This window comes from Vipera berus, assembly GCF_964194415.1.
Source record: "Vipera berus genome assembly, chromosome: 6".
NCBI classification, from domain to species: Eukaryota; Metazoa; Chordata; class Lepidosauria; order Squamata; family Viperidae; genus Vipera; species Vipera berus.
In genome coordinates, this window is record NC_138208.1 from 76,645,707 (window position 1) to 76,673,186 (window position 27,480).

General features: G+C 41.5%; 1 protein-coding gene across 1 annotated transcript in view; it reads left to right on the plus strand.

Moving 5' to 3' along the window:
• Nucleotides 1–27,480, plus strand: part of WNK1 (WNK lysine deficient protein kinase 1) — a 154,886-nt gene that overhangs the window by 104,664 nt on the left and 22,742 nt on the right. The window contains exons 19-27 of the mRNA XM_081330521.1: nucleotides 346–1,763; nucleotides 5,183–5,266; nucleotides 10,100–10,177; nucleotides 11,534–11,603; nucleotides 13,562–13,635; nucleotides 17,691–18,322; nucleotides 20,149–20,351; nucleotides 23,213–23,407; nucleotides 26,455–26,496. Coding sequence (XP_081186647.1) covers nucleotides 346–1,763; nucleotides 5,183–5,266; nucleotides 10,100–10,177; nucleotides 11,534–11,603; nucleotides 13,562–13,635; nucleotides 17,691–18,322; nucleotides 20,149–20,351; nucleotides 23,213–23,407; nucleotides 26,455–26,496 — 2,796 coding nt within the window. The remainder of the gene's footprint in view (nucleotides 1–345; nucleotides 1,764–5,182; nucleotides 5,267–10,099; nucleotides 10,178–11,533; nucleotides 11,604–13,561; nucleotides 13,636–17,690; nucleotides 18,323–20,148; nucleotides 20,352–23,212; nucleotides 23,408–26,454; nucleotides 26,497–27,480) is intronic.

The window sequence follows — 27,480 nt, forward strand, 5'->3', positions numbered from 1 at the left end:
AGTGTCACATGCTCCTGCTTTAGGCTACATTTGCTTTCTGTGTCTACACACACACACACACACACACACACACACGTTCTGTATTGAATTTAGAATTTGTTTTATGTTGTAAGCTATTGTACTGTTTTGTTAGGAAGACGGTCCAGGTGGTCCTTGGTTAATGACCACTTGTTCAGTGACTATTTGAATTTATGAGTGGTCTTTTGAAGTTCCGTCTCTGGCAGTGCCCCCATGGTCAGCAACCGACCTAGATTTTCAACCATTGCAGTTCCTGTGTCACATGACCATAATTTTTGACCTTCCCCTGCTGGCTTCTCACAAGTCGACTGTGTCTTTTTCTTTCAGTTGCTGTTTCCACATCTCATGGTCCTGGGATGAATCTCTCACATTCTGCATCATCACTCAGTCTGCAGCAAGCTTTCTCAGATCTCAAGCATATGCAACACACCGAGGGACCTAGCACAGCTCCCCCAGTTTTCAACCAAGCTATGCCTCCTTTTCCTACTGTAGCTTCAGGTGGCAATGGGCTACCATCTACAAGTGTAACTGCTTCTGCATCACTTCCTCCCTCCACTAGTATTTCTTTATCAGCAACTCAGTCCACACAAAAGGCAACTACAGGGCTTCCAGCAAGTGAAGAATTGTCAGTCTCAAGCTCTCCACCACCAGTGTTGCCAGGGCCACAGTTAAATAGTGGAGTAGTTCTGAGTGTCAGTGCACCTTCATTTTCATCAACAACTATAGTCCAGGCAGCTTCTGCTACTGGAGAAATTGTTACTAGTATTAGCACACCTGCTTCTCTGACGTTGCCGCAAGCTGGAACAACAGGGCCTAGTGTTACAGTATCAGGTGTTATGGTGCCATCGGTGCCATCCCAGCAAGTTGGTAGTGCTGTTTCAACAACTTCTCAAACAATTCCTGTATCTATGGCACAGAGCATTGTTCCACAGTCTTCTCAGTTGAACACCAGCACTTCTGTTCCCAGCCTAGCAAAAATGGTAGTGGTTAGTGTGCTGCAGCCAAGATCAGAAAGTGAACAGGCATCAGAAAATCCACAGCTGTGCCATACAGGGGAAGTACCTGTGCATGTTTCTATACCAATACTCTCTACAGGAGCCTCATGTACATCTAGCAGCACCTCCCAGCAATCTGTGGTACAGCCATTACCCGTCCCACCTATAGTTACCTCATCTAGTTTTGCAACATCATTGGGTGCAGTCTCTACCCCAGTATTACCCCAGGTCCCTTTGCCTGGTGGCGTACCACTGGCACAGCCAGTAGCTAATATACCTGTTGTCCAGCAGACTTTAATACATGGTCAGCCTCAACCAGCTCCATTACCCAATCAGCCTCACACCCATTGTCTAGAAGGGGATATTGACACCCAGCCCAAAGCACCTGGCATAGATGACATAAAAACCCTGGAAGAAAAACTACGGTCGCTCTTCAGTGAGCATGGTGGAATTGGAACAGCTCACCCCTCTGTGTCCCTGGAAACATCTTTAACAATGGAGACCACAGCCATTCCTGGCTTACCAAGTACGACTGTTGCACCCACAAAGCCTGTGGCGTCCATTCCAAGTACCAGTATGCCACCAGCAAGTTTGGTGCTTGGTCCAACAGGACTTCCTGTCATGACACCGGTTGTCACTCCAGGACAAGCAAGCACCCCAGTTAGTTCTGTCTCAGTGACGTGCTGTCCTGCAACAGCAACAACTAAACCAGGGACACCTCCTTCAAAACCACCTCTTACTAGGGCATCGGTGAGGAATCTAGTATTTTTTATCAAAGCATTTTAAATCACGTTAAATGAAAAGCTGGCTAAATATTTTATCTCTGCTTTCCTTGTTTAACCTGTACAGGTTTCTTAGCATTAGTTCATCTGTTTTAGCTCTTTGCATCTAGTGTGCTTTATAAATATTAGCGTTTTCTGTATTTCTGCTTAGAAAAGCAAAGCAAAAGGGGAATAATAGATATAAAAAGTTATGAGTGAGGTGGAAGGAGGTGGCTGGACAATTTTTTTACCTACTTAATTGGCAATAAAATGTTGGATCGCTCAACGAAATGGAATGGTAAGGAATTTGGTTGGATAAAACATATTTAACAATATCACACATAACTAAATTATATAATTTACCACAAAATGCTGTGATAGCCACCAACCTGGATGGCTTTAAATCTGATATATTTATGGAGGGTTAAGGCTATGGTGACTAAATATCATCATAGCTGTGTATTTTGTAAAGTTACATATCTGTGTCCTCAGCTAATCTAGTCTAGTGGTTAAGGCACCAGGCTAGAAACCAGGAGACTGTGAGTTTTAGTCCTGTCTTAGATATGAAAGCCAGCTGGGTGACTTTGAACCAGTCAGTCTCTCTCAGCCCAACTGACCACACAGGGTTGTTGTTGTGTGGGAAATAGGAGGAAGAAGAAGTGTTAAAAGTGTGTTCACCACCGTGAGTTATTTATTAAAATAATAAAGGTGGAGTACAAATAAATAAAATCTATGTGTGTAGTGCACAGATACCACACAAAATAACAGAATTGCAAGTGGTCCTTGCTTAGCAGCTACGTATTGTGACTCCTTGAAATTATGACTATGCTAAATAGGTGATAGTTATGACTGGTTCTCATATTTATGGCCGTTGCAGTGTCCCGCAGTCATGTGATCATGATTTGTGGCTTTCCCTGGCTTCTGACAGACAAAGTCAATGGATAGCTAGAAGGAAGTTGCAAGTTGGGGGTCACTTGAGGTTCTTGTTTAATGACTTACATGGTTTTCTCCTAATGATGCCAGACTGCCAGAACTGCTACTGCTAACCAGTGCGGTCACATGGTTTTTCTACTTACAACTACATTGCTTAGTGACACTGTTCTAAGCATTGATAAGCCGGAACTACTTGTACACTGTACTATAGTTATAATCCTTTGAGTGGTCGGTCATATGTAGATTCATGTGACCTTTTCTCTGCTAAATGTGCTTACTAATGGCACATTTATTTATAGTGTCCTGAAACTAATTACCAGGAAATTGAACGCAACAGGATGGAGTCTATGTCAGGTTTCAGTAATCAAGGAAGACATGTTAAGATTCTTCTGAGCAATTTTCTTTGTTGTTCTTTACCTATAGAAAGAAAACTTGCCAAACTAATGCACTCCCTTCCTCCTCCCTTCCATCTCAGTTTATCTTTGAAGGGTAGCTTTCTGCCAAAAACAAAAAACAAAAAACCTCAGTTAGAGTATGTTTCAGAATATTGGTTTGTGTAGGAACATATGCCATACATGTGAATCCCCAGATCACCATTTTAGGGTCTGCAATCACAGCTGAATAATGTGCTGTCTTCATTTAAATATTAATTGGAAGAAATTATGAACCACATTTCTTTGTCAAATTAAAGAGAACATCGATGCTGTTGAACACAGGGAAAACTAACAGTTTACAGGAGTTTGGAAAAACTCAGATGGAGACTGAGTTTATTTTTAAGTTTTCTGGAAGAAAACAAATGAAGATCAAATTAACTCATTCCAGCCATATTGGTCTATATGAACCACTAAACGTAATTATAGATATAGAAAGTAATAAACAGATACACAGTGGATTTTGCAATATTTAGTCATTTTTTTACAAATTTACTAACATGATAACCTTTGTGTTTTCTTATGTAGAGTTAAATAATTCCCCAAACTATCATATATAAAGATATACTACAACAACTTCTAATGTTCTTTCTTAAAAAAAGGGGTTTATAATGAAGTATAATTCCAGACTAAATTTTATACAGCTACCTATTTTTGATGGAGGAGTGGAGAGGGAGATGTCCAAAACTCTGCATTCCATTCTTTAGACTCACTGCTATTTTGTATAATGGAAATATCCAGAACTTTCCTGTTAGGCTGATATGCCTCATTTTGGTGCATCTGTTTTAACAAATGTTGGTAGTGTAGCATTTCCACTCTTGAACTTGCATGCTCCAGTATCTTTTAATAAAACAACCAATTTTACAGTTTCCTTCAGCGTATTTGTTAACATTTTCCTTCATTTGCATGGTATCTAGGCCAATCTCATGAACAATTCAAATAAGTATAACCTTCAACTGTAGCCTGACTCTAGCTTGTCTTGCTGTGAATGAAATTGTTTTTGAATTAAGCACATGACAACTACCTGTGTTTCCCTGAAAATAAAGCCTTATATTAATTTTTGCTTCAAAAGACGCATTAGGGCTTATTTTCCAGTTAGGTTTTACAGTACTAAATGCGTCCGTCTGGCTGACAATCTTAACTGGGGCTTATTTTGGGGGTAGGGCTTATATTTACGAGCATTCTGAAAAAAAACATGCTAAAGTTTATTTTCCGGTTAGGTCTTATTTTCATGAAAACGGTACTTGTCCATAGAGAGTATGTCTATCTAAACAATACATGTTCAAACCCTGTGCAAGATACAGAAGGGGTTTAAAATACTAACTATTCTCTCAGTGCTTCTTATCAAAATACTAGTGATGTGCATTAACCATTTTGGTTTGGACTTATCTCCAATAAGATGTTTGCCTTTCATTTATGAGCTTGGGAGAACTAAAAATGGATATGGCTTTCTTATTTTTTTAACAGAATGGGGAAAAAAGTTCCAAGCAAAATAAATACCTTTAAAATGATAGAAATTGCCCAGTTTTAGAGAAAAAGGTATAACTTTTTTTTTAAAGAGAAGTGCCAGTAACTGGTATTTGGACAGAACTAAATTATGTTTTCATGAAATATATTCTGCCCAATATATTTCAGATTGTCATCTCTCCCCCCCCCAAAAAAAAAGAAAAAAAAGAAATGCACATTCCACTGATTGTGATCAAACCTTGGGGTCTGAAAATGGTTAGTTTCTTTGTTGAAGTTTTGCTTTTTTGTGTATTACTGATATAAAGATTTTCAGCAATGAATCATAACTGAAGTTGATGATCTTTGAACTATTGGAGGCTCTAGAACAGGGATAAGCAACCTCGGCTCTTTTATGACTCATGGACCTCAACTCCCAGAATTCCTGAGTCAGCTGACTCAGGAATTCTGGGAGTTGAGGTCCATGAGTCATAAAAGAGCCGAGGTTGCCTACCCCTGCGCTAGAACAAAATGCTTCTGTTTCATGTGAAGTTCAATTTTTGCTTCTGTCACTAAACTTTAATTCCATGTCTATCCATAGGCATTACCAGTAGGTTCTGAACTTCCAACTGGTGCTCCACCCATTGAGCAGCTGCCACCCTTTCCGGGACCTACACTAACTCAGGTGCTCTATGGCTATCCGCTTCTTTTTTTTTCTTTCTTTCAGTGAGCATGCTTCCATTAAACTCTACTGCATGATAGTTCTTCCTACACCCTTTTTTTAACTGGGCAACTTTTTCTTGCATAATCTCACTTAATAATAGAGAGACTTCTTATTTGAAGGTATTTTTATTTTCACTCCCTCTCCCTCCCAATACAAAAGAGCTGCTGAACTTTTCCATTAACTGATGCAAAGATATTAAGCTTTTATATATATATATATATATATCATTGCATAGTTCCTTTTAAATGTGTTCCAATGTTTGACATGTCATTAGTTTGTTCGAGGTATTTTTTTTCTCTTTAAAATAATGGTACATCCAGTGAATAAAGTCCTAGTGCTTCATGTTCAGTTGGCAATGGGGACCCCTTTAGGAAACAGATGAAAAAATACAGTGTGCTGTTTTTGATAAATAGCCAGAAATCATTGGGGCACTTGTAAGCAATGTTTTTATAAAAGGTAAAGGTTCCCACGCACATGCGTGCTAGTCGTTTCCAACTCTAGGGGCCAGTGCTCATCTCCATTTCAAAGTCGAAGAGCCAGCGCTTGTCCGAGGACGTCTCCGTGGTCATGTGGCCGGCATGACTGGACGCCAAAGGTGCATGGAACGCTGTTACCTTCCCACCATAGTGGTCCCTATTTTTCTACTTGCAGTTTTACGTGCTTTCGAACTGCTAGGTTGGCAGAAGGTGGGACGAGTAACAGGCGCTCACTCTGCTACGGGGCACTCGGGATTCGACCCGCCAAACTGTCAATGTTCTGATCGACAAGCTCAACGTCCTAACCCACTGAGCCACCACGTCCCTAATGTTTTTATAGGAAATACTATTTTCAGTGTTTGCTGATCAGTGTATAATGATATGAGCTTTTTCAGTTCCGTGGATCTTTACCATAGGAATTGAAAAGTTCGTAGATGTCAGTTATCCTGACAGGATACAGAAGTGGTTTATCATTGCTTCCTTATTCTTTTTTATTTCTCTGTGTGATCTACAGCCCTTGTCTCCCATCCAAGAACTAACCAACCCTAACTCCACTTAGATTTGGAAGCCCAAACAAGGTTGAACATGCACTTCCATCTGCTGAAAACTGTTGTAGATACTGTATCTACATTAACTAATGCTGGAGAGTACTATGTGGATATATCATTTTAGAGCTAGTGTGTCTAAGATGTTGGGTAAAGTTCACATTCAATAATAGAGACCAACTGGCTTCCGGTGGCTCCGAGGCGCCGGAGACAGCCTTCCCGGGCTGCCCGCCGCCCAGCTGTGTGATTTTTCGCCCGAAACAGCGTCGATCAGCTGTTCGGGCGAATTTGAAGCCCCCTCCTCGGGAGAAGAGGAGGGGGTGAGCCCCCAGGTAGGGGTTGAGTTCTCCGGGGCCGCCTGAGCTTGGAGCTTGGGCGGCTGAAGGATTGAACTCCCCCGTAGCCTGGGCTGCTCCCAGCTGGCTAGCGTCTCTGCTTCGGAATGGAGCAGAGCCAGGCGTCTGCGACCATCCCTGCTTGAAGGAGAGACTATGAAAGGAAAAGAGCAGGCAGAGCAGTACAAGAGGGAAAGATGAAGAGATGAAGAGGATTATTTTATTTTACTCTCGAGCTTGATGGACTTTGCTTAAAACTTAAAGTGAAAGTGCGACACAATTGTAAGTAAAAGATGGCGTCTAAACCTCCCCCTAGAACTTTTCGGAGTGCTGGAAATTCTCCAGTGCAACAACAATCACTACTGCAGGCGTTGCATTCTCCAGATGTAGTGACATCGAAGGATCTTGAAAAACATACCCAGTTAATTTTGGAGTCAATGGGTGTTAAATTTGCACAGATGGAGGAGAAATTGGAGAAATTGGAGCAGAGAATGGAAGAAAGGATGGAACAGAAACTTAGAGAGATAAAGGTAGACATTTTGTCCTCAGTGCATAAAGTAGCTAAATGTGTGGAGGTGCTGGATGACAAAGTGGAAGAACTGACTCAAAAGAATGCTATATTAGAAGCAAAAGTATTGGAAATTGAAGATTTAAAAGACAAAATGGATAGCGAACTGAGTTTGGCTCAATTTTATCAGATGCAGTTTGCTGTTAGAATTAGAGGCCTAAAAGAGAATATTAAGGAAGATTTAAAGCAGCTGGTTTCTGAGGCTTTTGAGGTGGTATTGAACCATCCAGCATCTGAAATAAAACAAGGCATGGACAAAGTGTTTCGTGTGAACTCGTGGATTGCTAAACAGAGAAAGTTGCCTAGAGATGTGGTGGTTTATTTTGTAAAAAGGGAAATTAGAGATGAAGTTATACAAGCTGCCTATGATACTAAAGTTGTGATTGCTGGTCAAGAAGTTTTGGTTCTAAAAGAAATTCCTCCAAAGATTTTAAAGAGAAGGAAGGACTTTATATTTCTGGTGCAAGAGCTCAAGCAAAGGGATATAAGGTTCAGATGGGAGATCCCAGCTGGGTTGAGCTTCTTGTATGAAGGCAAAAGGTACTGTTTGGGTACTGTGAAGCAAGCGCATGATTTTTACAACAATGTCTTAAAAGTAACCCCATCAACACTTTTGGAAGCTGCAGAGGGATCTGGAGAAGGAGAACATCAAGAGGATGAAGATGGACAGATAGACGAGAATGGTACAGGAGGAGATCAAGATGCAACTCTTTTGGATGATCCTAGAGAACAGAGGGTGACGCGTGCTGCCTTAAAACGCTCAAAAAAGAAAAGAAAATAGGTCTAGTAGAAATCTATGGAACTTCCACAACATACTGATAGTCAAGTGGTAGTTGTGTTTTTAAGAGTTTTGGGATGATATGTATGGTAACAGAATCTTTAATTTGGAATTAATGGACAATTTATTACAGAGGAAGAGGAAGAAAGTTTTGTGGGTTAATGTGGGTTAATTTGTGTAAGAACTATCTATTATAGCCTATTTTGGCTAGAGAGGTTAATAGGGATAGGTGTTTGTGATGTGTAAATGAGAATATGTTTAGGAAATAGTGAATTGTGGAAGAACATAGATGGGAATGACGCTAGTTTTCTTTTATTTTAGTTCTTTATACACATTTAGTATTATTAAGGATTGGTTTACTCTATATAAGCTAGAGAGTGATGGATTTTAGAATTTATAATTGTTAGTATATGATTGTTTATGATTGCTTTTTAGATATATACCTTGTATTTTGCTCTGGGAAGTCGGGGGGGGGGAGGGGGGGAGGAGGGGAAGTAGGGGGGGGAGGCAGGGGAGGGAGGAGGGAGAGGGGGAGGGGGGGATAGGGGGGAGGTAGGGAGGGGAGGAGGGAGGGGGAAGGGGGGGGTTTAAAGGAAAACTGTATTTTAAAACTTTTCAATAAAAAAAAAAAATAATAGAGACCAACTGAGTGGCTTTGCAGGATGCAGCCTACTTCATGAGATTCCTATTGTCTGACAGAAATAAGGACAATCTCTATGGAAGTAGCTTCAGCATTTAGAAGAAAGGCAGAGTATTTCTCTCTCTCTCTCTCTCTCTCTCTCTCACACACACACACACACACACACACACACACACACACACAGAGAGAGAGAGAGAGAGAAATATAAAAAGCAACATATATGATTACATTTTTATTGCAAGATATCTTTTTTAAAAAAATCAGGGCATATAGTCTCTTGAATTGGAAACACTTTCATTGTTGCGATTAAGATGTGCAATATTTGTTAAGTTAATTTTAATGTTTCGTTGCTTCATGCTAAACCAAATATATGTAATGGTTAAACCAAATCCTAAACCTATGCTGACGTTCTGAGAATCGGTATTACTATAGTCCTGCATGGGACTCTCCAAACAACTAGACTGCTAAACTCTGAATTACACAGCTTGTATTTTATACAGTGTCTTTACCTAGTGTCTGTTTTTTAAAAATATTTTCAATACTATTCCTTCATAAAACAATGCTAGAAGGGTTACAAAACATACAGTTGGATATCCTGGAAATCTATATGTAAACTTGATCTTGCAAACACAATAAAATATAACTTAAAAGTATTAATTTGCTAATCAGACATATTATTCTACATAGTAGTAAATGCTACCTGGATTTTGAAATCCAATCTATGCACAGTGACGATAAGAGCTCTAAATAATTTGACTTAATTCTTTCTTAATAGGCCTTTGAAGGATTGAGTCCCAAGAATCAACTAAATCATTAATGTGTTTTTCAATGTGTGAAGGAAATAGATGGCAGTGGTGAATTACTCCATTCCCTTTTTCGATTATTGTGCTATATAGCAAGAGTTGATCCATGCACACGGGTTACCAATTTACCATTAACTACTTAATGTAATAAGCATGTATCAAGTAGATGTGATTGTAATTTTATTTGTGCATTTGTCACTGTGCAGATAACTTATATTTAACCCACATTTATTGTGCAAAAACAAAGTTGTTAAGAAATTTCTAAATGCCAGTATGAAAAAATACAAAGGAGTGGGTAGGCATATTTATCTCAGCTCAGAAAAAAGAGGATCCGTGAGGTTTGTATCTTGACAATCAAAGTAATGGCTCAGTAGAGTTGTTAGTATATACTTATTTTCTTTTTTTAATGTTGCAGCATACTTTCAGATGTTTCAAGTAAGATTGCCATGGGCAAACTGAATGTATACAAAATTAGAGACTTCATAAAGGCCAATCTTTATATGCCAAATGCCTTGAATGTGTTTGACCATAAAAGTATAGTTTTGTGTATATAAAGATATGACTCTTCAGATATTCGTTGCATGTTAAAGATGTCATGTGCTTTAGGAGGCTTTAGGAAACAAAGTCTAATTGTCCTTCTTTCTCCTAGTCCCAACAACCTCTGGAAGATCTGGATGCCCAGTTGAGAAGAACTCTGAGTCCAGAGATGGTTACAACAACTACATGTGTACGTTTTGACTAAAAATAACTTGAAAATATTCATTTGCTTATGAGCTGATTGCAATTCTTCAGAAAATTTTAAGAGTGCTAATCAGATTTGCTGGCTGTGTTTCGCTTGTTTCATACTCTAGAACTGCCCACAGGCCAAATATGCCCAGCCTTTTGCAGCACCATTGAATTTCCCAATATTTTTAGACCTGTTTTTTCCCCCCCAAGTTTGGTAGGATTTTTTTTCGTTCCAGTGCTGGGGATGAAAATTTTAAGTGGTAAAATGTTTGCTTTAAGTGTTGCAGAGATTTAATGAAGCATTCCCAGCACTTTACAAATTCCAACCCTCCTCCACCAAAGTGTTGATTCTTTCCATGGGATATTTATCTCTGTACTTTAGTGGTATGCCACACATTGCCAAAGGCAAATGGTGGGGATAATAGGAAACTTAAAGGTCTGCTAGGCGTAAGGCACATATTTTCCATTTAATCATCCCCCTTTCTGAAGCAAAAAAAAAAAAGAGAAAATTTTATTGCCACTGCTCCCCTTCTGATCATCACCAGACAGGGCAGAAACAGTGGTGGATCTCTCAGTGTTTCTTCTGGGTGGTTGAACCAACATGAGGTCTGCTTTTGTAGCTAATGAGCACATGTAGAATGTTGAGTGCATGTTTTGGTTTCTTAATGAAAGGACTGCTTTGAAATTGGTGTCACGTTGGGTATGGATGGTTATAAGATAACCATTTATAAGATGCAGACTAACAAAAGAAATTTCCCATCATTTTCTTAGAATCGCAAACTGTATTGACGTAGACAGGATTTCCCTTTTTCTGATAAGAAATACAGTTTCTGCCAAAGCACTGGTTACCATTTTTATTTTCCAAGGAAGCTTGTATAAAATCCAAGCCAGTCTTGGAAACAAAAAGTTGCAAAGTGCTTGAGTTTTGCTTGAGAGCATATGGTAGTTTTCAGTTGTTGTTCATCTCTAATTTTAAAAATAAAACTCAGATGTAAACGGAGCCTAGTCAACATCAAGAGAGGTGCCTTTGAGCATCATCTTAACTTGCCTCATGTCATAACTGTAGTCTAAAATGATGCAGTCCCAGTGCCTGTTCAGAATTCTTTCCCTTATAACAAATACGAGGGATGTGTGTCTTTTTTTACAACAACACTAACATTCTGGAACATTCAGTATGGAAATTAGCTAAAACTAGTCGTAGTATCAATCTGCTACAGTGGATATTCGTAAGTGCTTTGCTTTTGTATTTGCATCTTAAGAAAAATGATGGGACATTCAAATGAGGACATATTGATGATTGTCCCAACCTACAAAAGAATAAAAAGAACAAATTATTTTTTTTGCTGTGTTTTCATAGTCTGTACCACCTGTGGCAACTTCAGTAGTTACTGGAATGGGGTCTACATCAGAACAACCCACAGATTCTGGTAAGGGTCTCTAGTTATAACAATTTCTGGAAACTAGAAAGCGTGCTTCTGACATTGCCAAAGCAAAGTTTTATTTAGAATTGCTTTGTAATACGGCTAAAAGACTTTGTAACATTATAATTTCAAAAACATTTGCTTTTAGAATTTGATCACATCGTAAATGAACAAAAAAGTTATCTAGCTATTTAAAATGCTTGAGTGATATAGATAGAAAAAATTGCACATATGCATAGCTAAAATGGCTGTATTGGTGCATTATTTTTCAGTTTAATGTGATTATGTGGTTAGCAGGTTTTTTCTTTGTTTTCATTATGTGTTTGGATTCAGTTCTGAAAAAATGTTTGGAAGGTCAAGGGATCATAAATGCAGTAGCTGACAGAAACACATCAAAGCAGCTGCAGAATCTTGAAAAGAGAGCTGGCTGTTTTAATAAATGACTCTTAAATGCTGCTTTCCTGTTCCATGTGCTTCAAAATAACTTTTTTGGAATTGAATTCAAAGAATTATTTGTCCTAATATTTCCATAATATGCTAAAACAGACTCGGGAGTGGCCTCTTCCTCTTTATGGAGATAGTGTTTGGTGCTTACCTGTGCCCAGTAGCCCCTTTGGGTTGATTTAGGCCAGTAGGACAGGTAGTAGTTACTCCCATGTAGGGAAACATGCCAACCCCAGGTCAGCCTGACAGCCAAGCCTAACCCCTAACCTGTAATGGGGGCCATGAAGTGCAGAGCAGAAGGCAATTCTATGCCAACTGTGTCTCCAGCTCTGAATAGAAAGAATAGTAAATATTTTAGAAGCTGTCACAGACATCCTAGACTCTTTCAGCTGACATATGGTGGGGATAAGCACCTGTCATCCACTCTCCAGGGTCCCTGGCCCAGTTTCATCCATCTCATAAGGTACTGAAGGGAAAATTAATTAGCTTGAAACCCAGACCTGCCCTTGGGGATAAGGTGGGCTTGAGGAGAGAGAGAAGAGGAACATCAGAAAGGGAAGAGACCAGTATATCATTAGGGCTCCATATCTGGGCATAGCTCCTGGCAGGAGAGGTCCCAAGTTTCTTTGCTTTGGCCTTTCAGCAGAATATGGCTAGTAGAGAGCACGCCAGCATCTCACTTTCCTTCCTGCCGCCTCGGAAACAATAACATTCACGTCAACTTTTGAATCAGAAAGAACAGTCCCCTGCAATTCCAGTTTCACCAGGGTTTGCCCTGAAATGCTGCCACCATTGCTGTTTCCTTTCTCCGCCCCTTGCTAAAACGGCCATTCTCTCATACTTGTGCCTGATGGCTGGGAATTTAGGGTAGCCCCTGAAGTGACTCCACTCTCAGCTACCTGGCATCCCTCTTCCTCCTCCGGCTGGGGTGAGCAGAGCAGAGCCAATGGGAAGGAGTATAAAGACAGCAAACAGCTATGGGGGGAAAGGGAGGTTGGATGAGGTGATATGGGAGTGGTGGCTACCGTTGCTGATAGGCAGGTGGCAAAGAAGGAAAGGCATCCAAGAGCACCACTGGTGCACATATGTAGCCCTTTCATTTGCAGTGTTACCTCTGCCAACTTGCCCCTTTTGACCCACCCACAGACACCATTGTTTGCAAATGCAGAACTGGACTCCTTCTCTGGCTTGTCCAGGCAGAATAAGTGTGACCTCCCTAAATTCGTTCCTCATCCTCCAGCTCTAAACTTTTGAGGTTCCTGCAGTATTAAAAGGCGTCCACAAAGAAAAGCTTGTTAGTCTTCATAATGGAACGTAGGAACACAACAAACTGCTGTATGGATTCTGAACCTTGGCCTATCGAGTTCAGTAGTGTCATCATTGACTGACTTAATTTGATATAATTAATTTTATATTTTCAATTGATTTTTTTCCCCCTCAGAGAATTTTTTTTCCAGGGTTAAGGGACAGAGACTTGTATCTCATTCTCACATTCTTTTTTTTTCTCATTGATGTTTCAGGTTCTCAGGATGCAGAGAGCTTTGCCACAAGTAGCACCTCAGGAGTTGAGGTTCTTAAGATGGGTCGTTTTCAGGTATTAGCATGGAGTGTTATTATGCCTTTTTTACAGATGGGTTTACCGTAGACAAATGGATGTTACTAGAGCCCATCACCACTGCCAAGAAAGTTATAATTATAAAAGAAGCCAGAAAAGGGGAAGATTTCATCCCATCCCAAACCTTGTTCCAGCCTTTAAAAACCCGAGATTTCCTGCCTCCCTCAAAAACAGAAGGGTTTTAAATTTGGATATTTACTGTGAGGGCAAAGATGGCATAATTGCAGATAAATTGAAAAGGTTCAAACATTGTAACTTTATTGTAGCAAAAAAGTATATATTCTGATGTACATTTGCTTACTGTAGCAAACATGCTTGTTCAGTTATTTTGTTGCTTATATGAACAGAAGAAAGCCTATGTATAATTGTGTGAAAATGACCCTGCGTCTCAGTAAAATATCAGGCAGAATGCTCTTCGTGGAGTTTCCCACTAGATTTTTCCCACAATGCCAAGTTATTTTCTCATAATTTCTGTTCACTATCTTGACTTTTATACTACCCTACCCTCATTAAAGGTAGAGTTGCATAATTATTGTGGCAAAATAGACTTCTTCCTCCCAACAACACTGGTGTAGGTTATAGATTTATTTTCTGTTTCATGACTATTATGCCAAAGGTGGTTCTGGCGCATTAGGACTAGCCTACTTAATGTTAGTGGGGATTTTGCTATTCTCAAATCCCATTGCTTCTGGCCATAATTTCAGCCTCTTCAGGAATTGTTGCTTTTGCCTTGGAGCCCCTTTTTTCCCCCATGTTTTCTGCTGATTTGCCTTAGGTAGATAGCAATTTCCTAAATTGTTCCTCAGCTAATTTCTAGTTATTTAATTGGGTGTTAAACAAGCCATTTCACAAGACGTTAAGCCCACTAAGAAACCAACATTCACACAATCTTTGAACTTGCAGTCGTCTTCCCTTTGAGCATTTCCAAACTTCATAATGATTGTGTTCACATGGTACGATAAATAGGTAAAGAGGAAGTTAGCATATTGTGTAAATAAGACAACCGAGCAGTAGTGGGATCAGAATAGGATTCATTTTAGTCCAAAAGTATTCCTAATTTAGTTTCTGTTGTGCTGAATGTGTTTCTGTTGCTTGATCAATTTATACGGCTGCCCATCTCATGAATGTGACTGAGCTGTTAACAATGCATTAAACAATAAAAACAATATTAGCAAAAAGTAGAAACTCAAGACAAGAGGAAAGCACCACATAGACGCAGTCCACTTCAGAGTCTCGCCATACCTTCAGGAACGACCCAATTAGCCTCCTGAAACCCATTAGTTGAGTAACTGAAATCAAAAAGAAGCCTTGGTGGAGCAGTGGGCTAATGCTTCCTTAAGTAACACCAGCTGCCTGCAATTAGTGCAGGTTCACGTCCCACCAGGCTCAAGGTTGACTCAGCCTTCCATCCTTCCGAGGTAGGTAAAATGAGGACCCAGATTGTTGGGGGCAATTAAGCTGACTTTGTAATAATGCCGCTTGGGGGTGTGTGTGAAAGCCCTAATAAGCATGCGTATACATAGAATGAAGGCTACTGCTAAGCTTGTAAGCCGCCCTGAGTCTTCGGAGAAGGGCGGGATATAAATGGAATTAAAATTAAAAAATAAATAAATTACAAACTGACCTGGCATTTAGTGGCCAGAACCTGGGTCTCTGAGGGTCCATTGGTTGGGCAGTGAGCTAGAGAACAGGGAAGCAGAATACAACACCAATACCTGACACTGGAGGCACATTCCTATAGTAAATTACCTTGTGTGAAGGGTTTCTCAAATGCATAGGAATGAAATTTTAGAGAAAATCCATAAGATTCCATCACTTTCTTCTTCGTGTTATTTCCCTATGAAGGTTTCTGTGATCGTTAATTCCTAGCCCTTAGCCATAAATATTCCCCAGGATAGTGGTTTACTACACGAGCATATATATAACTCTTCAACCAGACCTTCTGTTTCCAGAAAAAAGGAAAAGTCTTTAAAATAATATAAACATCCATTTTTAAAAAGTAAAACCCAAAAGTAAGATTTCCAGAGGAGAACACTGAGGTGAAATAATTTATTTCTGTTTCTGTTCTGGATGGGCTAGAACATTAAGGCCACTATTGTACAAACTGGAAAGTGGGAAATTGTGATCCTCCATTATCTCTTAAAATTGGCTGAGATTCGTAGTTCAGAATCAGGAACAGTATCTTGTTAAACATTACAGTAACACTTAAAATAGGAAAAATAGGCCAATACCATAGCTCTGATCAGGTATTGACTGGTATTGAAAATTTATTTATTTATTTATTTTATTGCATTTATATACCGCCCTTTCCCTGAGGACTCAGGGCGGTTTACAGGGAGTTAAAAATCAAACATACAAAAGTTAAAAACCAAGTTAAAAAATATTAAATCAACCCTGTACTATTAAAAACCCCAATTAAAATAATTTTCTCCTCAGCCTGGGCCCGAGAGCTCAAAGAGCCAGGTCTTCAGGCCCCGGCGGAATGATCGGAGATCGGGGGCAGTCCTCAGCTCCACCGGCAGCTGGTTCCAGAGGGCAGGCGCTCCCACTGAGAAGGCCCTATCCCTGGGTGTCACCCGCCGGCAATCTCTTACCGGCGGAACCCTGAGCAGACCCTCCCTGTGGGAGCGCACTGGGCGAAGGGCGTTTGAAGCCGGCAGCAGGTGTTCCCTCAAATACCCCGGACCCAGGCCATGTAGGGCTTTATAGGTAATAACCAGCACCTTGAATTTCACCCGGAGGGCAACCGGAAGCCAATGCAGCTCGCGGAGTAGAGGTGTTACATGGGAGTATCGGGAAACCCCCATTACAACTCGCGCGGCCGCATTCTGCACCAGTTGAAGCCTCCGAGTGGTCTTCAAGGGCAGCCCCATGTAGAGAGCGTTACAGTAGTCCAAACGGGAGGTCAGAAGCGCATGAGTAACTGTGCGTAGGGCGTCTCGGTCCAGATAGGGACGCAACTGGCGCACCAGGCGAACCTGTGCAAAAGCCCCCCTGGTCACGGCTCCTATGTGATCTTCAAAATTGAGCTGTGAATCCAGGAGGACGCCCAAGTTGCGAGCCCTATCAACGGGGGGTAACACCTCACCCCCCCATCGTTAGAGGTGGAATAACTTGGTTAACCCGAGATGCCGATATGCACAGCCACTCAGTCTTGGCGGGATTGAGACGAAGCCTGTTTCTCCCCATCCAGACCTGAACCGCCTCCAGGCACCGGGACATCACGGAGAGGGCATCACTGGGTTGGTTCGGGGTGGAAAGAAAAAGTTGGGTATCATCAGCGTACTGGTGATACCCCACCCCGAAACCACGAATGATCTCGCCCAGCGGCTTCATATAGATGTTGAACAGGAGAGGCGAGAGAACCGACCCCTGAGGAACTCCACAAATGAGAGGCCTTGGGGCGGATCTCTGCCCTCCTGTCAACACCGACTGCGAGCGGCCCTGAAGGTAGGAGGAGAACCACCGTAGAACGGTGCCTCCCACTCCCAATCCCCTGAGACGCCGCAGCAGGATACCATGGTCGATCAGTGATCATTTTATCAATGATTTCATTTTACTCCCTCTCCATATTTCTTTCACAACGTCTACATGTGTATTGTCATTTTCTCAGTGCAGGGGGACCTAAAGTGCTATACACTTTATGTGTTTCTACAACTAAGTTGTTGTTAGTTGCGAAGTCGTGTCCGACCCATCGCGACCCTATGGACAACGTTCCTCCAGGCCTTCCTGTCCTCTACCATCTTCTGGAGTCCATTTAAGCTCACGCCTACTGCTTCAGTGACTCCATCCAGCCACCTCATTCTCTGTCGTCCCCTTCTTCTCTTGCCTTCAATCTTTCCCAGCATGAGGCTCTTCTCCAGTGAGTCCTTCCTTCTCATTAGGTGGCCAAAGTATTTGAGTTTTAGCTTCAGGATCTGGTCTTCTAAAGAGCAGTCAGGGTTGATCTCCTCAAGGACTGACCGGTTTGATCGCCTTGCAGTCCAAGGGACTCTACAGCTAAACTGAGCTAATAATATCTCTGTTACAATTAGGTGTCAGTGGCTGTGGATGATCAGAAAGACAGTGAAAGTAAGCCCGAGTGCTTTGACACAACAACCTCGGAATCCTCATCTCTGTCTAGCAGCAGTCCAGAAAGTACACTCGTGAAGCAAACCTTCAGTGGGGCAACAGATAATATTCCTGTTACTTCAGTGGATGCAGTGGACGGTGGACTCCCTCCCACCGCTCATTTGCAGCCAACCAAGGTTGGACGTTTCCAGGTGACCACAACGACAGACCAAGTTGGTCGCTTTTCTGTGTCTAGAAATCAAGACGAGGTAACCTGCGCAGAGAGAGAGATTCCTGAAGTGGTCCCTTTGTCCGTAGACTCTGAGCAAGTCTCTTCTCCACTTACAACTCCTAAATCGGAATTTGCAGAGAGAAGGCCGTCTCTGCATCTGAATGGGCCGTCATCTGAACTGGAAGCTGCTTTCCTGAGTGGTGCAGCTAAAGAGTTAGAAGATGGTTCAGGGAGTCCCGATTCTCTTCATCCACCTGTTTCAAAAATCAGTCTTCCAGTCCAGAGTCTCAGCAACTCATTCAACTCTTCCTACATGAGCAGCGATAATGAGTCAGACATAGAAGATGAAGATTTGAAGTGTGAGCTGCGTCAACTGCGGGAAAAGTAAGTTTTCAGGCGGGTTTATGGTAGCTAGTCAGAAGAAATAATCCACCTCTGAATTGGTTTTCTTCATCCAATGCAAGAGTAAATAACTTTTTAGGACAGAGCACATTTAGAATTTTGAGTTTGTGTTGTGGGCACACTCACAAAATGGCTACCAGGGGAGGCTTGCCTAATTATAAAACTTCCATGATTACCTTGGCAACTGCAAACCATTAACCGGAAGACAAGCTGGTCTCCGGGATGCTCATTAGCAGTCTAAGAAATTTTTGCTGAAGAATTTCTCTGCAAATAAAAATGTTGCAACGTCTTATTATCCTCTTCAATTTTATATTAAAGAAGTTTTTAAAAAAATCGTCAAGGAGGTAAGAACCTTCTGTCTATAGCTTATAGCTAAAGCTCCCCAGATTAAATTTATTTTATTTGTTTGAATTATCTCTAGGCTTTTGGCCCAAGGCAAGCACTTAAAACAGTTAACAAAATTCCAAACCAAAATGAGGAGCTCGCACTCGCATTCACGTCAGAAGTTCTTCAGATGCTTCTGGGTTGAAAGGGGGTTGCCCAGTTGGGGGCTCCTTTCAATTCCCCATTAATGTGCCCCCCCCAAGTGGTGCCTAATTAGTTGCGATTACATGCTTTCGAACTGCTAGGTTTGCAGGAGCTGGAGCACATGACGGGAACTCACCCCATCATGCAGCAGCAGCACTTGGGACTTGGAACGAGAATAAGAGGCTAAAGAGTTAAAATGCAAATTTAAGATAACAGTACAAAAATGCAAAGTGCACATTATGTGTGTGCATGCACATGTTTTATCTTTTATTCAAAAATGAATAAAACAACAGTTGAAATTAAAGATAGGGAGAAGTTTACAGCAGTAGAGATTTCAAGTCCCCCCCCCCCAATCTGGCATCTTCTCAGTGTGTTGGAAGGACCATATGATTACTAATTCTGGGAACAGGGGTCCCACATCTTACATAGTGTTCAGTGAGGGAAGGATGGGCTGAAACATTCAAGCCAGAAAACAGCATGAATTTCCAAAAATCCATGGAAATAAACTAGCTAACTTAAGACCAAGGGGAAGGATGGCATTGGGGGGGGGAATCTACTTACTTCATCAACCACTCCACCGTAGAGTGGCTTCCTCTGGGCCCCAAGCCATTCCAGGTTCCAGAAGGCCAGATGGGTAGGAGCAATTCCTTATATTAAAAAGGTAAAGGTTCCCCCGCACATGTGTGCTAGTCATTTCTGACTCTAGGGGCCGGTGCTCATCTCCGTTTCAAAGCCGAAGAGCCAGCGCTTGTTCGAGAACATCTCCGTGGTCTTGTGGACGGCATGACTAGACGCCAAAGGCGCATGGAACGCTGTTACCTTCCCACTGTAGTGGTCCCTATTTTTCTACTTGCATTTTTATGTGCTTTCGAACTGCTAGGTTGGCAGAAGCTGGGACCAGTAACAGGCGCTCACTCTGTTACGCAGCACTCGGGATTCGACCCGCCAAACTGCCGACCATCTGATCAACAAGCTCAGCGTCCTAACCCACTGAGCCACCGCGTCCCCTAATATAATAATATAATTCCTTATATTACTTACCGGTAATAGAGCAGTACAAACACATTGGTCTGGATCAGGTGTGTCAAACTGCCGGCCCGCGGGCCAGTTGCATCATACGGAAGGCCGCGCCCATCCCAGCACCAGTAATGCAAAAAAAAATAATAATCATGATACGTCACGACACATCACGTGACCCAGCGAGTTTGACATCCGTGGTCTAGATAATGTTACGCAAAGGACTCACAAATATATAAGTATACCATCTTTTCACTTGGCAGGCACCTTAAAGAGATCCAGGACCTTCAGAGTCGTCAAAAGCTGGAGATTGAACTCCTTTACACGAAGTTGGGCAAAGTACCTCCAGCAGTCATCATCCCTCCTGCTGCCCCTCTCTCAGGCAGGAGAAGAAGACCTACTAAAGGAAAAAGCAGCAGGTCCAGTCGCAGCAGTTCCCAGGGTAACAAGAGCCCCCAGATATTGGGTAAGCTTCCTAAAAAATGTAGGAAAAGTTGTCACATTTGGTACAGTTGATTCGGCACTGAGTCAAAGTAGTTTTCATTTTTGTATTGGTGGCCTGGTTTATAGCCATTTAATTTGCTACAGTTTCAATTTTGTTTCAGTCAAACCACTTTACACACACACACACACACACACACACACACACACACACACACACAAAAGAAACTTATTAATCACCCATCTCCCTAACAGAGAGGCACTTATTTTCTTACAATTGGCCACTTATTTTATCATACTTCAAATAACCTCCTTAACTTAGGTGTCCTGAATGAATGAATATAACTTTATTATGGTCATAGACCAGCAATAGACGACACCCTTTACAATATGGTAAAAAAATAGCACTTACATCAATAATAAATAATAACATCCCTGTTAAGAAAATACTTGTTCTCAAAATGTTAGGGTCACTCCCTAGTTTACGTGAGTGGGAAGCCGATAAGTTTGTGAGTAAATATAATGTTCCAAAAATTATTAGAGATATCTCCCAAAAATTGGCACAAGCTGACAACTATATTTCTGTAACCAATTTTTTTCTTGTGGACATTGCAGCAACACAGAATTTTGCCACTGCATGTGTGATAGAAGGGTTTGAGTCCTGGAGGAGAAAGCCTTCATAAAAATTGTCTGCCCTTCCTGGCAATCTCTCTAATAAGGGGAGAATCTATGCTGACCTATAGCCTCGGTATAACTCACAGTACAGTAAAACATGAGATATCTTCAACTTCTCCTTTACTACATATACATACCCGTTCTGCTATTGTTGTTCTCTTATACCTGCCCAGGAGGATTGCTGAGGGGAGAATGTTAAATCTGGCTCTGAAGAAAGCTATTGTTTGTTTTGGGAAGGTCAGATCATTTAGATATCTTGCCGATTCCCACACACCCTGTTTGATTCTATCCCTACTGTGGAGAGGCAACCTACTTAGGTGTCCTGATTATCCAGAATTCTCAGTAAAGACCTTGCTGAAGGAGCTCAACTGTACCTAAGTCTTCCTCAATTTGTGTCTGTAGAGACGACGTGACTGGATGCAATTTTATGGCTGTTTTTACAGTGGTGGTGAAGTCAACTCTGGTCATTAAGCGAATCATATAGCTGTTAACCAAATCATGTGATCATAAATCTAACTTATCCAGTAGCAGTTTTGCGAGCCCTACCCTAATTTACTATCACATGACCACTGGATGCTTCAACCAGTCGTAAATGTGAGCTAGTTGCCAAATGCCCAAAATGTGACCACGTAACCACAGAGTGCTGCAGCAGTAGTAATTTCAGGGACAAGTTGTGAGTAACTTTTTTCAAGTCCATCGTAACCTCAAACAGTTGTTAACCAATCAGTCATAAACCGAGGACTATCTGTAGGTCCTTCAATCTCACTTTTTAGGTCTTAGTTTCTACTTTGCTGATCACTTCTGTTGCTCTTGTCTGAGCTTGTTCCAGTTGTTCTGAATCCCTCTTGTAATGTAATGCACACAACTGGATGCAATGTGCTGAGTTGGAGAATAGAATAGAAAGGAATTATGATTTGGGAATTATATTTTGTTAATGCAGCTTAAAACTGAATATCCATTTTTGTAGCCATATCATATAGCCTATTTGTAGTCAATATCCCAAATTATTTTTCACTGGTACTGTTTTTTTATTTCTATTTTCTAAGGTATTATTTATTAATCTAGTTTGTATCATGTACAAGTATTTGACAATCAGATAGTAAGGATCCAGAGTACAGTGGACTCTGGCTTGATGCTATTCCAGGTCGACTGTAATTAATATATCCCCATCCATAATTTGTTTCCTCTTGTTACTTTCTTAGGGTTTCATGCTAGTTAAATTAAAAGCTGCTGATTTAGAGGGAAGATTTGTTACAGAATTCTCCCTTAACTCCCCAGGCAAATTTCTGATAAAAATAGAGTTTGCTGAGGGATTTACTGCCTGGAACCAGATTACTTTATATTCTCTTTAAAGCCTCTCCATACTCAGGAGGAAATACTTGTCCAGTCACTCAAGTGGGCCCTCAGCAGGTGTCAGGAAATGTCCCTTCCAGTCAACATCTATTCAAGTGATTACCTGTCAGCCCTTACTATTTAATACACAATCCCTCCAAAGCACACGTTTTCCAATATTCTGTTGAATTCACTATGAAAACGCCTCCTAGTTCTCAATATTTGCTCACCCCTCGAGATCCCCTCTAGCAGAAAGGTGGCATAAATGGTGGGACAGAAGAGGAAAAGATACTGCGAACTGAATATGAAACCTCTCCTAATTCTGCAATGGGCTAGAGATTCGCAACTCCTGACCTACGTAATACAAATGAGCCATATCACGTGAAGGCAGTAACTCTGCTTTGTTAACCTTTTTTATTTTTGATTTTTCCATCCCACCGTCTTGATTCTCAGAGACTGCACGGAAAGGTCCCTGCAGTTTTCTTGGCAAGGTTTTTCAGGAGTGGCTTGCCACTGCCTCCTTTTTAGGCTGAGAGAAAGTGAGTGGCCCAAGGTTACCCAGCTGACTTTAGGCCCACAGGGGAACTAGAATTCACGGTCCTCCTTATTCTCTAGTCTGATGCCTTAACCGGCGCGCCAAATCGACTAATCATACGTGAACACTTGAATGTTCATTTGCAACCAGGGCCTTCTAAAACAGAGATTGATGGTTTCTCAACGAATTTCACTCTTGTAGTTTCAGCCTGAATAGCTAACGCGAACACCTCTCTGTCGTTAGCCATCCTGACCAAATTTTTAACACGATTAGCAGGGTTGGAAAGCAAAGGATTCACTATATTGCCAGTGCCTTGATTTCTGCTCTCCTCTCTCTCTGCGCAGGAAACCTGTCTGCTCAGAGTGCCCCTTCAGTTCTCCCCCAGCAGCAGACCCTGCACCCTCCTGGCAGTGTCCCTGAAGCAGGACAAAACCATCTGTTACAGCCCCTGAAGCCATCTCCTTCTAGTGAAAATCTCTATTCAGCTTTTACCAGTGATGGTGCCATTTCTGTCCCGAGCCTTTCTGCACCAGGCCAAGGTAAATACTGTAGATGGGGGTCAGTAACGTTGAGTTCAGTGGGGCCTCATCTGCATCAGAGGATGACGAGATTTCTAGAGCCTGGTTTAGTCAAAATGAGGTAGATCGACTTGTCTGTCCCGTTATACCTGTCTGAAAACTTAAGCTTTCTGGAAGATTTATACAGTCTACTCTCGATCATTGATTCCACCCTTATAAATACGTGTTGGAATCAGTGCAGTTTCACTGTGTAAACGGATCAGGCACGTGAAATAAGGATGAGATAAGGACAAATGAAAGAGTACAATACAAAAAAGGTCAAGTCAGAGCTCCTTCCAAACCATAGAAGGAAGTCAGTGGAGCATACTGACTTAAATCTTACGCAACTTTCAAATTGTGCGATACGATGCCCTAATCTGCCGTTGCTGTAATATATATTACTTATGGCATGCGGTTGGATTAAATTAGTTGTTTTCTGGTATCAGAAACAACAGGATATTGGAGACGTGATTGTTTGGAGGCGGGGGGGGGGGGAGGAGGACAAAGGTCCTGGTTTCTTGTGTCTTGTGTAAAGCTCTCAATTGGTTGAGGTTCTTTCTCCTGTGTCTTGCTAATGCATCTCACCAGTCCAGCCTAGAGTTCTCTAACATCTTGTAGTTGTGTTCTATCTCCTGTCCTTGTTCTTCGCCCCCTTTTCCCCCCCTGTTTTTTGTTTTTACCACAGGCTGTGTGAAGTTTAACTGTGCATCTGAGCGGGTGACATTCAAGCCTGGTGGCAGGAGGACCCGATTTCTGAGTACGCCCTGCTTGGCTCTTTGTGTGTAACACCTTTACTCCTTCCTCGTCTTTTTGTCTTCGGCTACTTGGATCTGTTATCACATGCTGTCCATTTACATCTGCCTTCTTGTATCTCTCTGACCTTAGGGCTTGGCTGAGAAGTGTAGCTTGCAGAAAAGAGTGTTCTGAAATTGTTACCCTGCCGCTCAGCTAAAAGGTTCTTGTGGCGGTAGTGGTTCTTATATGGTCCTTCAGGTTACAAGGAGACAACCTTGTGATTCCTTGCCTAGACATTTAAACTTCTCTGTAGCGTATGGAGGAAATAATGGCCAGGGACAAGATATGCCGGACAGAGAGGTGCTTATCCTTTTCCTAGTGGACACGAGAAACTAATTCACACAACTCTGAAGTGAACAGATTGTTGTTCATCTGTGTGGACTTATTTTGGTCAACTCAGGTAAACAAGCACGCACATGTATGAGTATAGCACTGACTGAACACAATAGCAGTTCAGCAAGATTAGGGGGGATATATCTGCTCTAGGAGAAGTGGTATACATTTTTTTCCATTGATGTGCTTCAAATCAAGAAGACAATTTTCCCTGAATGTTATGTGGCCAACTACTCACAGTTCAGTTAGAAACTAGGGAATACTTCTGATCTCCCACTACCATGATTTACAAAAAATCTAGGAAGGCCAGAGCTGATCTACAAGCTGCATAAAGATATGGCTAGTTTAATTTACAGGCACTGTGGTCCTGTCTTCTCATCATATGAGTGATGTGTGGACAGATGTTCAAGTATGAAATTGGGACAAAAATATTTCTTCCCTTGAATTGATTTTAGAGGAAAATTTCCTCAGTCAGTAATTGAATTTTATATGCCTTAATTTCTGAGCCCAGGCGTGATCAGCCAGGTGCTGTTAAATGGTGATTTAGCCAAGACTGGGGGGAAAAAAGTTATTGGAAAATACTAAATTGCAGTAAAATAAAAATCTCAGAAAACAGTAATTATTTTGAGGATAATTAATAGGAAGGATGTGTATAATTGCTCTATGGGATTTTTGTGAGGGGTTTTTTTGGTACATAAATATTCTGTGAACTATGAGCCATGTGGGGGGAAATTTGGGGGGGAATAATGGAAATTTATAATGCCTTCAATTTGGCATCACTTGATTTCTGTTGTCCCCTAAAACTTGGCAATGCTTGTGGAAGCATGGCTTGGCTTTACTCAATTTTTAACAGGTTTTCTGTTTTCCTGAGGTCTGTCTTTTTTTTTTTTGGTCAATAGATTGTATAGGGGAAAAGGTCCTTACTAGCAAATATGAGGCTGGCCTCAATAACACGTGTCTTTATACACTTGGCCTAAAAGTAGAAAAGGTTCAACAGGTTCCTTCTTACTTTGGATGGCACTGATCTTCTAGGAGAAGTGAAATTGTTTTGAGGACTAAATCAGCCAATCATTGTATCAGTTACAAATAGACTTTGGTAGGTTTATTTGTTGTGACTCTTTTTTGAAGCCAATTAAAAATGTGAGGAAAAGTTTCAGTACTGCATTCCGTTCAGATTTATCTTTCAGTTCAGTTTGACGGTAATGTTTTTTTTTAAACAAGAAGAGAACTTGAGTGATCAGAAAACTAACTGAGATTACCCTACATTATAAAAATCTCATAAGGGACGCGGTGGCTCAGTGGGTTAGGACGCTGAGCTTGTCGATCAGAAGGTCGGCAATTTGGCGGGTCGAATCCCGAGTGCCGTGTAACAGAGTGAGCGCCTGTTACTCGTCCCAGCTTCTGCCAACCTAGCAGTTCGAAAGCACGTAAAAATGCAAGTAGAAAAATAGGGACCACTACGGTGGGAAGGTAACAGCGTTCCGTGCGCCTTTGGCGTCTAGTCATGCCGGCCACATGACCACGGAGACGTCCTCGGACAAGCGCTGGCTCTTCGGCTTTGAAACGGAGATGAGCACCGGCCCCTAGAGTCGGAAACGACTAGCACGCGTGTGCGGGGGAACCTTTACCTTTACCTTTTATAAAAATCTCATTGCCATAATGTACTTGAGAAATTCTAAACAAGTACCAGTATGTACTTAAATTGGCACATTGCTGCTCTTCCTCTACTTGAAAGTTGTCCCGATGTGTTTAAGGCCGCTCAAGAATTAAAAGCAGTGTCATGAAAGGGAGGATAACCTGTTGCGTTTTCCTACTTTTGTCACCAGGTGCTTTATGCTATTTGCTAATACTGTGTTTCTCACTGTTTCTCTTTAACCAATTGCTTTCTCTTTATGCTTTAGGGAAGATGGTGAAAAAAGTCTGCCCTTGCAACCAGCTCTGTAGTAATTATTTCACTTTTGGTTACCTCTGAATCCTGATTGCTAAGCTATGTTGTTTTGCTCAACGCCATACAGTTTTATCTCCCCGGATCTGTCTTAAGCACAGCATCTATTCTTTGTTCCTTCTAATATGTATTTCTGCATTATTGCAGAAGTAGGCTTGGACGTCCCATTCCTACTGCAAAGGATTACTTTGGTCATCACTTAATGATGTACTTCTTGGAGATTAATCATGAGGCTCTAGCATATATTGACTCTAGTAAAATTTCCATATCATATTAGAAGGCACATTCCCTTTTTGAAAGGAATTTGGTTGTGATAATTATGTCAAAAGGGGATTTCTGCAAGCACTGATTCAGCTGCATACAATCAGTATGTTATGTTAAATGACCACTAGCAAGCAAGTGACCTCAGAGTGACCTTACAGCAGGGTTCCCCAACCCCCTGGTCCGTGGACCAGTACCGGGCCACAGTATGCCAGCAACCGGTCTGCACAAACAAGCAAAGCCCCATCCGTGGGATGCAGGCTGCACACAAAACCACGCTCCTTCCGGTCCATGGAAAAACCTCTCTCCACGGAACCGGTCCCTGGTGCCCAAAAGGTTGGGGGCTGGTTTAATAGATTAAAAATTGGTTACTTTTAACAATTGAGGTCATTTTTAATATAGTATAAGTCAGGGGTAGGCAACCTCGGCCCTTTTATGACTCATGGACTTCAACTCCCAGGTTCATTTGATCACCATTTGTGGCCTTCCCGGTCAGCTTCAGACAGCAAAATCAATGAAGGAAACCAGATTCTCTTAATGACTGCCTGATCCGGTTAACAACTGCAACGATTCCCTTAACAAACAGGCCAAAAAAAAAATTGCAAAATTGGGTGAGACTCCCTTAACAGCAGAAATTCTGGTCTCAATTGTGGTCGTAATTTGAGGACTTCATGTAAATGGAGTGCAGCACATTGGCAGAGTTAGGAAAAAGAGTTAATGC